Consider the following 18415-nt stretch of genomic DNA (forward strand, 5'->3'; position numbering starts at 1 on the left):
TTATCGGGACATCATTCTGGAACAACATGTACGTTTGTTTAGGGGTGCCATGGGCGCAGAATTTGTGTTTATGGATGACAATGCCCATCCTCACCGAGCAAACATCGTAAACGAATGCCTTGAATCTGAGGATATAACCCGTACGGAATGGCCAGCATTCTCACCTGACTTGAATCCGATAGAGCATGTGTGGGACATGCTTGGCCGACGAGTTGCAGCCCGTCAACCACCTCCTACATGTGTACCGGAACTTCGGAGAGCATTGCTTGCTGAGTGGAGTGACCTTCCCCAAGATCAGATCGATAATTTGATACTCAGCATGCCTAGGCGTTGTACGGACTGTATTTCATCGCATGGGAGACATACAATGTATTAACCATCATACCAACCATGTAATAGTAAGTTTTTGTAAAGGAGATATTTTTTACAATTGCTCCAGGGAGCAAAAATCGTAGTTTTCATGAATGGTATCATACGTACACCATCGTTTTTGCTCTTTATCTTTTGTTTAATAAATGGGCTTTATTAGGCTGACCATATTTCCTCGAGAGAAATACGGGACATTGAGATTCCAATTACGGGAAAATACGGGACATCGCCAATTATCGCCAAAAATGACGCCAAAACCTAGCAAAGTTGCCAAATATTGTTAAAATTACGGTAAAATCACAATGGCGGGAAATGAAACGTTACTGCAAGTTGTGTGGATTAAAATGAATTTCACGAAAAAAACGTTCACCAAGACAAATGTGGGAGATAAATATTCTCATTTATAGTTGTAATTATCATAATATAGTTTATTAGTTGAAAAATAATTTCAATCTTTGACTTCAATAAAGAATAAAAATTCAAGTAAGCGTCGTGTAAAATACGGGAAAAACCGGGACACTTTTGCGAAAAAGTCGGGACGACCAAAAATACAGAAAATACCGGGACTGTCCCGGGAAATACGGGACGTATGGTCACCCTAGGCTTTATGAATAAGTAACGTTTGTTTTGTTTCTGAACCTTTATTTGCCGGAGCTGGCATTATCCTCAATTTATGGACATGAGTGTATATATAAAATGGTATTTTCTTTCTAAATTTTATTTTTTTTCAAGTAATATTTTTTGCATTATATTTTGATCGTCTGCCCCCCTCCCCGCTGCATACATCTCTGATCCCACCAATATGCGTTAGGAGGTGAGGGCGGAGCTAACACTCCCTGTAGATAAGACCCTTATCTATACGAAAAAATCACAATGGCGGGAAATGAGACATTACTGCAAATCGCAGTGGATTGAAATGAATTCCACGAAAAAAAACGTTCACCAAGGCAAATGTAGGAGATTAATATTCTCATTTATAGTTGTAATTATCATAACATAATTTATGAGTTGAAAAATAATTTCAATCTGGCTTCAATAAAGAATAAATATTCAATGGCAAATGGGAAAAACCGGGACATTCTTGCTTAAAAGTCGGGACCACCAAAAAAACAGAAAATACCGGGATTGTCCCGAGAAATACCCAATGGACGTATGGTCATTCTACTCATATGGTAAAGATACCCTGAAATCTGATTCTGCTGAATACGTTAAAAAAACGATTGTCCAAAAAAAATATTAGGAACTTTTTCGAAAATAAAAGACGTATTTTTCGCATACATATGATGCGTATTTCAAATGTTTTCCAACAGAAGCAATTCTGTTAGAAAAACTATACCCTAAGTAATGGTATGATACCTCTTTGGCGGGAAATGCTTGTTTATTTGTAAACAGACCGCGGAGGAATTGAAATCATGAATCATGATGATAATATTGGTTTTCACTGAATACGATTTTACATATTTATAGCTTGTAGTTAATTTTAATACTTTGCATATGAGGTGTGGGAATTTAAAGTATTTGTAGATAAATATGGTCAACGAACTCGAAAGACTTCTCCGCGATAAACGCAAAGCCGAATCAAACAGTAAATGGAAAGAAGCGGCGTCATTGAGCAACTACATCGGCTTAGAGTTATGTAGACTCGGCAAGTACGAGGAGGCTCTAGAGTCCCACAAGGAGGAGCTCGAGTTTTGCAACATGGTGCAGGACGAAATAGGCAAGGCCGTCGCCAATCGACGCATCGGCGAGTGTTACTGGGAGCTCGCGAATCTCAAAGACGCTCTCAAGCACCATAAAATATTCCTCAGCATCGCTATCGAACAGCGAAGCATGGTCGAGGAGCAAAGAGCTTGGGCAACCCTGGGCCGAACTTACTATCTGAAGTACACGAGCGAAGTTGGACAAGGTGCCAGCGGCGATGGTATCAAAAAGACACTCGACAGAGCAGAGCAGTCTTTCTTGAAAGCACTGGAGCTGGCGGAGTGTCTCAAGCAGGAAGTTTCACCGAAGGAGCACGCAGAGATGCGCTCGAGGTTACTTTTGAATATCGGCTTGTTGTACGATCATAGAGGGGATCTACAGAAATGTGCGCAGAGTATACTCCATGCAATCTATCTAACGAAGAAGTTTAATTTGTACGAGGACTTGTCTAGATGTCAATATGCCCTTGGCACTGTTTATGTGAAAGTGAAGAAGTATAATGAAGCCTTGCGGTCGTTCGATGAGTCTATAGCTGCTGCAAAAACTTTGCGAGATAAGCTTCAGATGTGTGAGGGTATGGTATCAAAGGCGGGTGTCTTAATCTGCCTGCAGGATTTTGAAGGCGCCAAAGTGTACTTGATGAAAGCCTATAAGCTCCATTCCCCCAACGCCGCTGATCACAAGAAAACGGAGAAGCACTTGAAGATAGTGATCAATGTCTCCAGTTGTGTTCGGAAGTTGATGGACACGGAGGATTTGGCAGCCCGTAAAGCTCTCCTTGAAAAAATTGGTGATGCATTGGCGTCTTTGGAATGCTATGAGTTAGCGCTTCAGAAATATTTCATGTGTTTGGAGTGCTTCGACAAGATGTCTGCTTCTGAGAAAGATAAAGCACCTATATACTACTCGATTGCCCAGACGTATGCGGACTATGGTAAAGTTGAAGATGCATTAAAATATTTCCGAACTGAATTAAATTGCAACAAAGACAAACTAGATGAGCAAGTTACGACTTTGTGGAAGATCGCTGAAATTCAAGAAGAACAAAGCAATGGTGTGGAAGCCGAGAAGATATATCTGCAGGCTTTGGATCTTTCGCACTCCTTTGGCCAGCGAAAACTTATAAAAAACAGTCTCTACAAATTAAAAAGTTATTACGACTCCACGTCCAAAGCCATTAAAGCCAATGAAATTGAAAATAAATTGTCAGAATACTGTGGTGACGACACAGACAGTAGCGATGTCGAATCTGAACTTGCAGAAAGTGATAAACTCGCAGATGAAATAGACCTTAATGAATTATCAGAATTTACAGATAGCGATGTTGAGAAGGAAATGACTGACCAGAAGCGTCCTAGGAGATTCTCAAAACGATCACCAATCAAGACGAATAACGTCGGCGAAACCCAGTTACACCGAGCTTGTATCTATGGCAGGTTGGAAGACGTCAAGAAATATGTGAGAGATGGTCATCCCATCAATGCACAAGATTACTGTGGTTGGACACCACTCCATGAAGCGTGCAATCACGGATTCTGTGAGATTGTAGAGTATCTTCTAGATAACGGAGCCTGTGTTAATGATCGCGGAGGTGAAAAATGTGAAGGTATCACTCCGCTTCATGATTCTGCATCCTGTGGACACTTTGATGTGATGGAGATACTTCTTTCGAGAGGTGCGTCCGTGACAGTCCTGGATAATCATAAAAAAACCCCTCTCGATGCCCTTAAGCTCTGGTATGAATCTAACAAAAAGTATTTGGACAAAGAAACGGTACATCAGTATAACGAGATGAGTAACAAACTCAAGACACTCATGAAGCAAGCTGGGTTGAGTGTCGATAACTTAGAAGATGATGATTATGAATTGATGTTACCAAATCTTGAAATGAATGACGAAAATATGCAAAACGACAATAAAAGATTGCATTCGCCGAGTTCATCAGACGATGATCGTGTCGAACGTAGGAATCCTCTTTTAAATCCAAATAACGACCATGATTCCGATGATGGCGAAACTGCCAAATCTCAATACAAAGCAGTCATGTTGTCTTTACGAAGGAGTGCTCTGAATGTAGATTCAGGCAAGAAATCCAAGGAATCTAATTCAAAAAAGATTCCGGCGCTATTAAATGAAGATGAAATCGTCAATGACTGGTTAATTAAAGATACCGGGAAAAGAACATTTAAACCAAAAAAGAAGCAGCGGAAGATTCAGCAGCGCAATGTCCGCCGAGACTTTTATCCAATCGATACGTTCATGACGGAAGAAAAAGACAGTGATGATGAAGTTTCATCTCCACCGGCTATGGTTATACCCGATGAAATCGACTTCGATAAAGTTGCTGCGTCTCCTGCTGCCATTGTGAATATGAACGATCGATTGGTACAAAATAATACGTCTAGTGTCAGCACTTCACATAACCAACCGTTTTGTCTCAGAGTTCAGATCTCTGAAAAAATTGTTTTGGTCCCTGTTCTGGACGGTTCGCCCTCAATCGGTTGGCTAGCAGAAGAAGCTGCAAAACGATTCTACAACCTTGTTGGCAATAGACCACATTTGACACTGATGAATGCAGATGGAGCGTTTCTTTCACCTGCCGACTCAGTCAAAGATGTCCTTCAGCGAAATGAATTGGTTATTGCAAACATAGAAAGTTGGGATAAGACATCACCATCAGAACGTTACAAACAGTATTGCAGTCGTAACAGTACGAGTCGCAGTCAGTTCATTTTCGACAAGTTCGTAACTTACGAAACTACCATGGAATTTGATTTGTCGGGCCTGTGTGTTCCGAGTAATCAGGTGACAGCGATTATATCATGCTTGTCGCATTATGACTCGCTCACGAATTTGAACTTCAGTCACGTCGACCTTGACGACAGCCATATGCGAGATCTCATCACTGCAATTCCCACATTCACGTCTCTTCTTTCTCTCGACCTGTCTTGTTGCGGTTTGACTTCAAGCTCTGTGAGGAAATTTTCAGATTCACTGATGAACCAACGATCTTCTCTGCAGAATCTTAAGTATATGAATTTGAGTTATAATGATTTTGGCCCCGAGAGTAGTTCCAGTTTTGGCGATATTCTCGATGTAATACCGTTAGAAATCTTGAATCTTTCTTTCTGCGGCATCGGAGATTCATTTTTTCTTAGCCGCAGGTTAAGAGAGAGCTTGCATTCATTATCAAATATTGTGGAGCTGAACATTACAGGGAACTTATTGCATGAGGTCGGAGTTTCAGAGTTCCTTTCGTGCCTGCCGTATCAGTCTCTCGTGAAATTAAACCTGAGCAACTGTTTTGCCGATAGAGTAGATTTCATACAGTACCTGTGTGATTTTATGTCACATGGTTTGCCAAATCTAACGGAATTGCTTCTGAACGGATGTCATCTGTGCGACGGCGATTTAGAACAGCTTTGTGGATCTGTGCAACATTGTCCGAAACTGAATCTCTGTAGCTTATCTGCGAATCCTGAACTTAGTATCTGTTACATTGTGAAATTTCTGGAAGAGGCAAATAACAGACACGTGCCGTTGAATTCTTTGCATGCGCTTGGGTGTTTCAACTGGGACGATGATTCTATCGACTGTGTCGTTCGATTGATTAATTCAAAAACCATGACTCATATACTGATAGATGAAATACCAGAGTCTTTTGAATACATGGTCCTCGACATGTGGAAAACAATTTGGGGAACGAATGCTGTCTGTGTAAACAGCCTAATCTGCGAGCTCTCTGTGAAATCCATATGTACGTAATGGAATTTTAGATTCCGTTCGGTAACTTATCCCGTCATTTTTTGGCGACAAAAAATTAACGTAGGAGCCAGGTTTTTGCCCACTAAAAACTCTTATGGCGATGGAAAGTTCAGTTAGTCTTTTTGCAGCGGAAAATGAATATAGAAGCTGCTAAATAAAATTAAGGCGAGAGCCATTCCGCAAGTGGGGGTTGTGCCATATTTGGCAATTATTTTGTCACCAATTTGATAACCTTGGTGCTTCAAAGATTTTTCATTAGCGATAATGTTCTATTTTTCTTAATGTCACACAGGCGTCGTTATTATCTCCACCGTCTTAGATTTCGTCATTTTTTTTATACACAAGCATTCTTTAGTCAGATGAAAACACTTCCGCTTTTGACAGAATTCAGCGTAATACCTGCCAAAGCAATTGTAGTTTCTTTCCCCAAATGTGGCGCTAGCATAGCTGCCAAGTCTCAGAAATTTCTACTCTATTTCCCGGACTTCCAAAAAATTCTTAACTTATATCATCCCGAATTTTGACCGTGATTGTTAAAAATCTGTACTGGGGGGAGGGGAGTATGTTTCCAAAGAATTTACTTGGGAAAAGACTGTTGCTTTTGTTTTTTTTTATCCCTTAAATGGCATCACAATTATGTAAATTGTAGCCGTTGCATCTCTAATCACAAAAAAAAATTTGTGGGGGGGGGGGAAGACAATTTGCCCTGTTGACATCCAAAATTGACTGCAATCATTAATCATAACAATCATTAAAAGATGACTTATATCTGTGTGTGTGCGCTTTGACCGTACATCCCGTTTCAAGCCTGATAGGTTTTTTGTTGGCAAGATTTGGTTTAAGAGTAGCAATGCAGGTAATCAATTAGAGACTTGTCGTTAATCAGTGATGGCTTGCATGATGTCACATTTTTGAATTGGGGAAAAAATCCATACAATTTTGGTTAATGAAATATCCATCTTTAAAAATCCCTTTATATTCTTTGTGTCAAATTTTGATCTACACGAAAATCTCCTTAATTCTCCCAAAGTCTAACATGGTTTCGAATGGCGATCACACCAAGAAATTTGGTTGCCGTAATTGAAACACAAAATCGTAATGTAATGGGTCAGTGTGTGTGTGAATCCTGCGGCCAATATTTTATTCCTTAGTTCCAGAATTTCTATCTTGCTAAAAATTTCTTTTTGATGTTGAAGTTTTTTTGAGCAAAAAACTCTAGATCGTTAAGGGGCAAAAATCTTGTTCCAATTGTAAATTGCCAAATTTAACACAACCCTTCTTACGGAATCTTAGCCCCAGCCCCAACAAATATAGTCAACGCTCGATATAATGACCCTCCCCTTCATCCCATCAAAAATAGACAGTATAATGGGAGGGTTTGTTATATCAAAAGTAAGACTATGTATGATTGATGTTCTATGAAAACATTTGGGACTTGTCTTGGGGATTCATTATAACGAACAGACTGTATTTGGCTATTTATTCTTCACTTGTGTGCAGCTCAGGGGGTGGATCTAGAGCTCGCTGTTGGGAGGGGTAATTTTACAAATCGCTAAAAATTTAGTCTGAGCATCGGGTGACCATATGCCCTACATTTTGTCCCATATTTTTCCCCTCCATACACACTTTTTGAAAAAAAGTCCAGTTTCTTTAGTCAAAGTTTCCTTGTTGCAATATTATCACATAGAAGTTCCGAAAATTTCATAAATTATTGCATTTCGCTCAATAGATCCACCCCTGGTGCAACTTAGATAGCATAAGAGTTAGATATCAGTACACTTGGCCGACTGAGAAATACGATAAGTAGAGAGCACACATATATAATTTATTGAAATTATTTAGCGAATTAACACTTGGTAGACACAGGAGCACAGTTGTACCAAGACCATAAAGCTGATTATGATCACGAATAGGTTTTTCTTTGCAAAAAAAAACTTTTATTCAAACGAATGCTCTCATTGAAACCTCATTCTAATGCTGATAATGACGAAACTTATGATTCGCAATATTCCGAAGAAACCAAAAAGAATATATACATCGGTCAATACATTGTCCTGTGGAAAAATAAAAAGTTGCAAATGATGATCAAATTATGTAACGAACAAGAAATCATGTTTGAATTTGAAGTTTTTAATTAATTGTATACATTGTATAAGTAAATTGCATGAAAATTCTTATTGAAACAGTGTTAATTTATAAAAGAGTACTTATGTTTTTCTCTTTCTATTGATTGCATGATTCAAACATTTGCGGCAACTATTTCAACACATTACATCGGTGCCAATTTAAAGACTTGAAAAATCTAGTTTATCCTGTGATGACGCATTCCGCATCAAAGAAAACATGTCAAATAAATAAAAGGGAAAAACTGAGGACTTTTTTTTATAAAATTTCAATGGATGACCATATATAAATCCAGTTTTTCCAGGACACATTTTTCCGTCCTGATTTTTTTAGCAATAATTACCCATTTTGCTTGCTTTAATCATCATATTTGGTGACAATTAGTTTTTTCTTACTTGAAATCCTGATTTCCTGATATTTTTCCTAAGAAAATGGGGTCAGTCTGATATTGCAAGGACTGGAACAGAGTTCTTTAGGGATTTTCCATTCAAACAAAGCTCAATTTGAGGACTTTTAGGAATTTTTCTATGAAGATACAAATCGGAAGAATTAGATTTCTGACCGGAAGATTTTAATAAGGCTAAAAAATCTGAAGCACTGGCACCTATGACATTATCACGGAATGGCAGTAATGGGACTGATGATTGGTGGACTTGCTGAGGCAAATCGAAACCGATATAGAGGTACTATTTTGTTTATCAAATCTAAAATTGCATAGCGACTACATGACTCGAGCAAATGTTTCAATTGGACTGATAGTTGAAGAAAACTGGTTTGAACCATGTTTAATGGCTGGAGATCATTCGAAAAACTACGAGGGGTTCTCCCACAATTTTGTGAGATAAAATAGATTAACCTCTTCCGTCCTCAAGGTCATTTTGAATGTTGCTTTTTTCAATGTTTATTTTTAACTGTGAAACTGCCTAAAATTAGTTCCTACTTATGCTTTGAAGTGGTTGTTTTATAAGTTAAAATATCTACTAAACTATTCTGGGGAATCGTTTGGAAGTGGATTAGATGAACCATGAATTTGGCAAGGCACGTACAGGTGATGAAAGTTTGAGAACCACTGGGTTAATGGAAAGCATAACCCCTGCTTCAGAGAGAGTTTGTTATGTCAATGGTAATCTGTGTTGTTGTTATATCACAGGGCTTGAATCCTAGGTCAACATGGTGACTAAAAAATCTGTGTTGGCACCTAACATTTTCCTTTATGTACTTGCTGAATTGAGATCCAAGTGTGATGCAAAATTTTCGGAGTGCACAATGTCTCTTCCAACATTGGAAGGGGAGGTCAATAAGCCCTGGAAGAGTCCGAAAAAATCTCATCGTTTAGGATTTTTTCTTGGGGGGTGGGGGGGGGGAATATACTTTGGTCCAAAAAAAAATGTCTGGTACCTAAGTCTTTTTTTTGTGATTTTTCAAACCCTGTTGTATCGTTATATTGAAATGTTTTTAACATACAGAAATGATGGAGAGAGATCAGCAGGGCTTCCACTCAAAAAATTAAAAAGAGTAGGACGAGGGGAGGGTACCTCCCTTAGACAACATAATCAGTATAGGGGTCATTCAAATATTGTCAGCATCGGGGGGGGGTTTCGGATTTGCTGACTTTTGATGATGGGGGGGGGGAGAGGGGTTTGAATGTTGCTTATGTCATCAACCACCTCTTTTTGAAGATATGAAATATTCTAAGCTACTGACGAAATTTTGCTGATGGGAGGGGGGGTCAAAAATGGCTGAAAATCTGCTTACGTAATACTTGAATGGCCCCATAATAAAAAAATCCCTGAACAAAAAGAAAAAACATTTGTTTTTTCATGGTACTATTTCAGTATCCTGAAAGACTGACACGAGCCAAAGCAAAATGACAGAAATGATTTGGTTACAAATTTTTGGTCAAATTATGGTATATTAGCAACCGTATGTTGAATGGCTTTGTGCAATGGATGGCAGAAGGAATCAACTGATAGTTTGTAAATGACATACCACCAGATGGCGACATACATATATGCAGAGAAATATGTCCTTTCCTTTTTTAATATGTTCTATGTTTCCATAGCTTAGAGGTAGAGCACTCATCTGGCATATGAGAAACTGTAATGTTTTGTCATAACTGGGATAAAAAAAATAAGCATCTTGAGCAAACACAAGAGTCCAGAACTTATCATAATTAACTTTTATTACTGAATTTAATATTATTTAAACTTATAGAAATCTTAGAAATTTTTAATTTCACCATAAGTCTCGTTTCCTCGATATGACAGTGTCGGTCTTCAATCCATGAAGAATCAGTCTTTCAAAGTGTTCATCAACCACCTTTGAACTACACCACAGACTTCCTTTACTTTGTGGACCTTAGAAGATGACTGAGCAGTCAAAGTTGAATTTAAGAACATCAATGACGGAGAACCAGACTCCCCAAGTGGAGTTGGAGTATAACAGATGAAGCTACATGATGAAGTGAAGTTAAGAAGAAATGCGAAGCAGTCATCTCACTATCACCTTATGTAGGGTTGGCGGCTGCTGTCGAAGCAAACAATCAGCACCTATCTCTCCCCATTTGCATGATATCGATTATTCTGGTGCAGTCATATGGCAGAAGCAGTGACGAGGCCATGTCATTTTACCACAAACAATGATGAGGCAGGCGTATCCGATAACTTGATCGACCCCAGACGATGTGACTCAGTGTGGCGCGCAGTGGTAAAATGCTCATCTTCCACTATGAAGGTTACCACCAAGGTCCATGGGTTGGAATCTGGGCATAGAACGTCAGAAGCTAGTTCTTTACCTACCAAGTCTGGGCTGACCACCGATGGATGGAGCCTTTATTTCCCACCCAACTCCACTCATTGGAAATTGCTGTATGGCAATATATGACCAGAGTTGGTGTGCGGGAAAGTAGGCGATGTGACTCGACTTTTCAGGTGAAACTATTACTTTTAAAAATAAAAAAATTAATTAGCACCTATTTAAATGGGTAGTCCCTCTCAACACACCGCAGGTTCGTACAGTTACAAGAATAGGGTTCCCTGTGGAGGCAAGAGATGAATTTTCTTTCCTGAATCACCATCTCCAGATATATAACCAGTCTTCTGAAAATCTTGTATGAAAAAATTGTATTAAAAAGGTAGAAGACATTATTCTATACATATATGTTGCCATCTGGTAGCTTTGATGACATTTATGAGCTATTAGTTAATTGCTGTCACTGTCAACTGCACGGAGCCTGTATATGCTCCAAGAGAAGAGGGAAGTATGTTTCCATAGCTTAGAGGTAGAGCACTCGTCCAGCATACAAGAGACCAGGGTTTGAGTTCCCATGGAGGCAGAGATAAATTTTTTTTCCTAAATCATTTCCAGATATATATAGTCATTCTTCCAAAAACATTTCGTATTGAAAAGGAGAAGAGGACATTTTTCTCTACAAAAATACAAAATATGTAATCAAAGAGTTTTGTTGGCAATTCATTAATACTGAAATAAAAATGATTCAAGATAGGATTCTTGTCATGAGAGCGCAATTTAAGAGGGACTTGCAAAACTATGGCTATTCTTTGAAAATGACCATCCTGCATTTGAAAGTCGTGTTGAAATTATGAATGCAACCCTATTTGTTTCTCCTCATTAAAACAAAAATACTTGGAAAAATTTACGTGGCAGAATATCTTACTTTAGAAAAATGCATCAATTGTAATATATCAGAACCATTCCTGATACAGAGCCTCGAATCCTCATAATCGCACCCTAGAAATGGGAGAAATTCACATTTTTTTTAAATTATTAAATTTAACACTGCTCACACACTCATTATCAAAATGGAAAAAATTTGAGGTCATTAATAATTTTTTGATGTGAATATGTCTTTCTAGTCGTCTGATAATACTGAGAGTATTCGCAAAAAGTTGCGTGACAAAATTCTTTAAACCAGGGTTGGGTTTTTTATGTCAAAAAATTTTTTTTGGCAACAAATTTCAACGACCTGTATTATGAGACAATGTTGTAACGTTGTTCAGGATGATCTGAATCTTGAAGTAGATAAATCTAAAAAAAAAAAACATTTTAACCCCTTCACAAACTACACTGCTCAAAACAATTAGGGGAGCAAGCAAACAAGTGAAGAAAACCGTGCGAGACAGCCACGTATTGGCATACAATGGATAGTACACGCGTATCAATGCGCAATACAGAAAAAAAGACACAAAAAAATTTGGAATTAAGCTTTAATTCTTTGAAAATATGGAAAAAACATTAAAAGATTATTTAGGGCAACAATTTGGTTGCATGTAAACGATAAAAAAAAGTACTGTTTAGACATGATGCATGAGTTTTAATAGGGCGTGTGGTCTCCTCGAACAGCTAAGACTGCTGCACACCTGTTTGCCATGGATGCGATGAGGTTATCGATCAGACTTTGGGGAATACTGTTCCACTCCTCAAGAAGTGCAATCTGCAAGTCTCGGACAGTAACAGGCGGCCTTGGTCGCGCAGACATGCTCGATTGGATTCAGGTCAGGAGAGCACGCTGGCCATTCCATATGCTGTATTGTTTCAGCTTCAAGCATGTTCTCCACCAGACGAGCTCTATGCGGTCGGGCATTATCATCCTGGAAAACAGAGGAATCTCCAATGGCTCCAGCGTAAGGGATGACATGAGGTCACAGTATCTCGTCTGCATACCTTCGGGCCGTCAAAGTGCCATTCCGAATGATATGCAGGTCCGTACGTCCGCCTATGCTGATTCCACCCCATACCATCCAACCAGCTCGTCTGTATTATGACCTTTCACGAACGAATGCGGGGCTATTTCGAGTGCCCCTGTCCCTCCATACCAGAACACGTAGGGTGTCACACTCCAGACTGAATCGGAACTCGTCTGTAAACAGCACTTGGCTCCAATCATGTTGCTCCCAATCTCAATGTTCAGCAGCCCATCTTCTTCGGGCCGCACGGTGGCGTGGGGTCAACGGAATGCAGACCATTGGCCTACGTGCATAGAGCCCTCCCTCATGAAGCCGATTACGTACTGTTTGGCTGGACACCCTTCGTCCTGTTGCCAAGAGCAACCGTCTTTGCAGTTGCGTATCATTTTCTGTTCTGTTTCGACGGGCTGTTAACCGTATATACCGGTCATCAGTTGCTGGAGTGGCGCGTGGCCGACCTTGCCCTGGTCGACGTCTAACATTTCCTGTTTCTTGGAATCGATTCCACAGCCTTGCAACAACACTTCTGGCGACTCCAACAGCGTCCGCGACACTACGTTGTGTTTGCCCGGATTCCAGTCTGCCTATAACACACCATGCCATGGATTCCGGTAAATCACGTTGTTGAGACATCCTCAAGTCACCTTGTCTCAAAAAAAATACTGCACAATCGAATTTCACAGTTACGGCGGTAAAACAGACATTTCTGCAACAAACCGATTTCTGCCCTTATCTCCTTTTTCTGGTTTTTGACGTCATGAACTTTGATTTGCATATGAAGTTTTCTTCTTCCGTTTCCTGCTAGGCTTTAAATTATGGATGATTCATTTTATATTACTTATCGGTATACATCTTCGCGTAATTTTGTTAAAACCATGTGCTCTCCTAATTGTTTTGAGCAGTGTACTACTAAACCACACATGTACCTTGTCCATATTCCTCTGCGGAACTTGTAACGAATTGGTAACTTCACAAATGGGCTTTTGGCAAAAAATGTGAATGATCTATATTATGAGACAATATTGTAATGTCACCCAGGATGATCTGAATCTTGAAGTATCGGCATAAATGTCAAAGCCATTTTGAGCCCTTCACAAACTGACATGACAAGCATCAAAAACTGGCTTAGACTAAGTCGAAAACCTAAATTAATGCATTTCGATAACGTTTTGAACATAATAGGTACATAACTTGATGAAGAACTTATCTTTCTGCATATTGCAATGTTTTATTTTTAAACATTAATTTATTACAGTAATTAAAACAAAATAATTATAATTTGCAATTTTTCAACATAAGAGTCTAGAACATATAAAATATAATTTTATGGTTTATTTATCTAAACTACTCATTATCTGTGTTCAATTTGCTAAGCGGGATAGAGCTGCTTATTCAAAATATGTATGACAAGTCATCAGAGTTAGGTTTTTGACTTCAGAAACTAAATGAGTATTAAAACAGTCAAAAACTTATTGTCAACATTGTAAAATATTTTTTTAAACGAATAGATATGTTAAATAACAAAATACTTACTTTTATGTAGATTAAAGTGTTTTATATTCTGAATTATAATCACAGAAAAAATATCTATTTTGATATTTTAAATTTTCTGATCTGCCCAAAATTTCATTCCATATAAAAATTCTCACACAGCATCTGTTAATACACTAATTAAACACATTTATTCTCACCTAAAAGTTTCTTAGCTTAGAGTGTATAAATTCACAGAGTTTTAAAAAGTATTTTCAACCAAAGCAGAGCTGACGGGACTTGATACCCAAACCATTTGTTTTACACGTTTAAATACAGCTTCAATTGGAAAACCATTGCATTATAAATGCTAGTAAATATACCATATCATGATGCAAAAGTAAGAATAACTAAGTTTTGAGTTACAAGAGTTTCTTAAGCATCATATACAAGCTAGCGTTGCCAAATTAAATGACATTTTAGTCCTACAATTTAGTATTTTGATCACTAGATATATTTCAATGCTATGCACAATAAAAGTATTGTTTTAAGAATCAGTGATTATCTAGATAATTTAATAATAACAGAAACCAACAATTACATATATGATGTAATAAACTTTTTTTAAACGCTTATCTGTTGTAAAAAGAATACAGCAGATAGTTTATATCAATGCACATAAGCAGTTGAAGAAATTTTGGAAGGTCAAGAATCATCTTGAATCAGAGAATGTCAAATCATACCATAGTTTTCCTTTCAGTGTTTATGCTATGCTTTATTGAAATTGTATGTTTTATAAGAAAAAAAAGCATTTCGTGCAAAATAATTCTGAAGAGAGTAGAAAATTATTTTACAATCATATTAAATATTTATTCTTTGCATAACATAATCACTTCAAACGTTACATGCAATTAATGTGTGTTTCCAATGAGAATTTTTATATTGAAAAGCAGTATTTGAGGTGACAGTTTAAACAGTCAAAAACCTGCCAACCCTGCTTTAAATGCTCATATCTATCCAATACAGGTCAAAAGTAATGGTATCGTTAGATGCACATTTCAAAGGTGCAGTCAATGGGAGAGAGATACACTGTATAACTCTGGTTTCAATATTCCTTCCCGTATAAGCACCAGGCCTGCTCCCCGATTCATAACAAATTGTTTTCCGCTACTATATCATGAGTAGTTCACAATGAAAATAGATGACATTGGTATTGTTTGTTAGCTATTCCAAAGAAAAAGCTTATGATAGCCTACCACATGATTCAAGGCACCAAAACACATATTCACATCAAGATGTATGGCCGTGTTCATGACCCAGCTACCCCAATTTTTTTTTCATACTAATGTCATCACTTTCCTATAATTTGCTGCCCCCTTTGCCCTTCTGTAGTAAAAACCTGCAATGGTTTCCAACCCTTGTGTAAGGGAAATGTTTTTCATTGAGGCTGAGGGTGCAGATTTCAAAACTTTGTGTGGGAAAACTGCTACTTTATTAACTGTAACATAGTTTGTAACAAAATCTGTTTGTTGTTTCCATGCAAGGATGCCACCATCGGCACCAGGTTGGTGACCAATCCCAGAAGGGATAGAACCCGGTCCTAGTCTGACAGGCTGGTGACCCGGTTATTTATTTACTATTTTTTTGTCATGCTTGTACCCTTCAATTCAACCACACCACATAAAACATTTAAAAAAAATCGTGAATCCTTCAAAGACACTATATTTTATGGTTACTAAGATTTCTCATCAGAGATATTATAAAAATAAGATTTTGGTGAACAATTCACTCACGGATTTCATGTATCTCGGACCATTGATTGACCATCAATATTTCATAACTGTACCAAAACCAAGAGAGATATCTCACATAGCTGAAGAAACGATTCATTGCTCTGAAAACCATTAAAGAACAAAACAAATTTGATATCAATGCATTTTTACTACTAAACTTAGTGATGTTCAGATTTTATGAATCTGATAAATGTGGATATGCTGATAGGATAGAGTATTCTAGAGATAGAAGTGGTCTATTTATAGAAGATATTATAGAAGTGGTTGTTTATATAGAAATGGATGTTGAGATGTATATTATGCAGGATATCTCTGTAGTTAAATTTTTCCTACTCTAAGCTGTCTAAATTTATCAGTAAGCACTGGGAATGTGTAAATGAAAGGATGGGGGGGGGGGGGAGTTGTGGGAAGATTTTTTTTCTAAAACTCACCACTAGAGGGCATTTCCTTATGTTAATTGCAGTGCACATGCTAATTTTTGCAAACATGTTTGGTCACAACCATTAGCTGTAGCAGGGTATCAAAAAATTTTCGGCCGAATTATTTTCATCCATTCATGAGTATGATAATGAGTCGAGCCGCTGTGGTGGTCGAGTGGTTATAGTGACGGACTCGCGATGCGAGGATCCGGGTTCGAACCCCACAGTGGTGGTCGGCTGAAGTTGGTTTTCTGTGGTTCCCAACTTCAAGGCGCAAATGCGAGCCGATCTGCCCGTTAAAAAGTCTCGCCACAGAGAGCAACAACGATAAATCATTCAATCATAACACTTCACTCATAGTTAGAAAAACTGGTGGCAGATGGCAGCACTACACATAACAAGCTTTACAGAGAAACAAAAAAAACTTCACTTCAGGTTTCACTACACGTACACGCACATTCCCGCATGTACCGATTCGTTGGGGGTTCCGCAGGGGTATGGGGGGGGGTTGTGGTGTAGCAGTAGTAGGTAGGGCCTCCAAAAAAAAAATGGCTTGGGGATCCACGATGTTCTTAAGTCAGCCACCTCATTGGGCAATTTGCCTGTTGTGGCGTTGTATTTGTATTTGTATAATGGATTGTGCTTTACTAGTGTCTTTTACGAACACTATGCTTCTGTGCAAAAAGCATTGCAGAGATTATGGATTGAAATTGCTTTATAACTTCTCCCCATTTCTTCATTAAGATATTTGCAAACCTTCATAGCTTTCTGATGAACATTTAAGGTTCTAGACAGCTAAGAACTTTAAGCGCCCAAAGTTTTAGAAGTAGATGAGGATGAACTTTAAAAAAAAATGAATGTATTTTTGGAATATTAGGAGAGAAAATGTGTGTGTGTGTGCGCACGAAACTCCTGTGGTAAGACAGTTTTGTTACTGTAGTTTCCTGTGCATAAAACACCGCAGCTTATAATCTCTAGATGCCAACTTTGCTATTTTGAGCAAAAATATCATAGTATAGTCAGTCTGCAGTGATGTATAATCCACATGTGAAAATTTCAATCATCAAATAAATCCTAAAAAATGGAAGCTCTTGTTTGTCACATTTTTGTGGAAAAAAATATATTACTTGCTGCCATTTATAAATTTCTCAACAAAATTATTTCTATTCCAACCTCTCAGTAAAAAACAATCTGCAGATAAGAGACAGCTGTGTGTAATCCACACCAGGAGATTTAGATTTGTTTTAACTTATGAAGCCATAATCCACAGATTATAAGCAGGGAAATATCACACTGCATTTATCACCCCTGATCATAGATGAAAGTTTCTAGTTTATATGCCAAATCCTTTACACCTGATCTTAAGACATGTGCTTATAAAAAACTTAAAATCACGTGAATAGATTTATACCTAACTCGAGTGAAAAAACCGCCTAACATCATCAACGGGAAAGAAATCAAGGCTGCGATAGCTACTGCAGTGCTCATGGTACCACAAAGACAAGCGATCATATGTCCTATGTGAAAACAAGACATCAAATACTCAAATATCTCACTCGAGGTAGTTAACTGAACTGATGCAACAAGCCATGAAAATGAGTAAAACTAAAACCTACCAAAAGAATAAGAAATATTCGTGACCAGGCACATGACTCCTAAAGATATGCAAAAAGCTCCAGCATTTGGCCGCAGGCCTGGAAAAACAAACTTCTGTAAAATGCTAATTTCTAAAACACATGCTTTATTTTTTATGATTTCTCAATCACATAGCTTTGCAAGAGCATAACTTCACTTATTCCCTAACACAGTGTTTCTCAAAGTGTGCATCACAGCTCCTGGGGGCATTGTGGGAAACTGGCAACATTAATTTGTGTCTTTTTGGTTTATAAAGAACCCTTTTTAGACTATTCTGGAGAGTTGCAGATACATATTAGCTAGAACAAGGGAGCTGCGAGGGAAACAGAAGATTGAAAACCACTGCCCTGATTCATTTTCATGGTTCCTGATAGGAGCAGCCCTGCTGTGTCATAGCATATCTCTAGAAAGCATAGTAAGTCTCTTGAAATTA

At 38.1% G+C, this 18415-nt stretch overlaps 2 protein-coding genes across 7 annotated transcripts in view; one reads left to right on the forward strand and one right to left on the reverse strand.

Moving 5' to 3' along the window:
• The first annotated feature begins 1769 nt into the window (after window positions 1-1769).
• Window positions 1770-5929, forward strand: LOC149083665 (tonsoku-like protein). Its single transcript, XM_089234151.1, has one exon. It carries the CDS (start codon window positions 1900-1902, stop codon window positions 5833-5835), a length of 3936 nt encoding a protein of 1311 aa, XP_089090277.1. The 5' UTR covers window positions 1770-1899; the 3' UTR covers window positions 5836-5929.
• A 1708-nt stretch (window positions 5930-7637) lies between these two features.
• The window catches only part of LOC149083666 (protein white-like), a 30493-nt gene continuing 19715 nt past the window's right edge, over window positions 7638-18415 (reverse strand). For 3 of the 6 annotated variants that reach the window (XM_089234156.1, XM_089234155.1, XM_089234154.1), the window contains 5 exons: window positions 17964-18041; window positions 17759-17864; window positions 15929-16029; window positions 11636-11709; window positions 7673-7889 (listed from right to left, as the gene is read on the reverse strand). In XM_089234156.1, the coding sequence (XP_089090282.1) occupies window positions 7791-7889; window positions 11636-11709; window positions 15929-16029; window positions 17759-17864; window positions 17964-18041 (458 nt within the window). In that variant the 3' untranslated portion in view covers window positions 7673-7790. Of the gene's footprint in view, window positions 7890-11635; window positions 11710-15928; window positions 16030-17758; window positions 17865-17963; window positions 18042-18415 lie in introns of all 6 variants that reach the window. The other 3 variants (XM_089234153.1, XR_016192924.1, XR_016192925.1) reach the window with 3 other exon arrangements.

Source organism: Pholcus phalangioides, unplaced genomic scaffold, assembly GCF_987345545.1.
Source record: "Pholcus phalangioides strain wild (caught in Gottingen) unplaced genomic scaffold, Ppha-v1.0 ptg000008l_1, whole genome shotgun sequence".
NCBI lineage: Eukaryota > Metazoa > Arthropoda > Arachnida > Araneae > Pholcidae > Pholcus > Pholcus phalangioides.

Coding starts and splice junctions, on each gene's coding strand:
- LOC149083665 (XM_089234151.1), top strand. CDS start 1,900: ATGGTCAACGAACTCGAAAGACTTCTCCGCGATAAACGCAAAGCCGAA.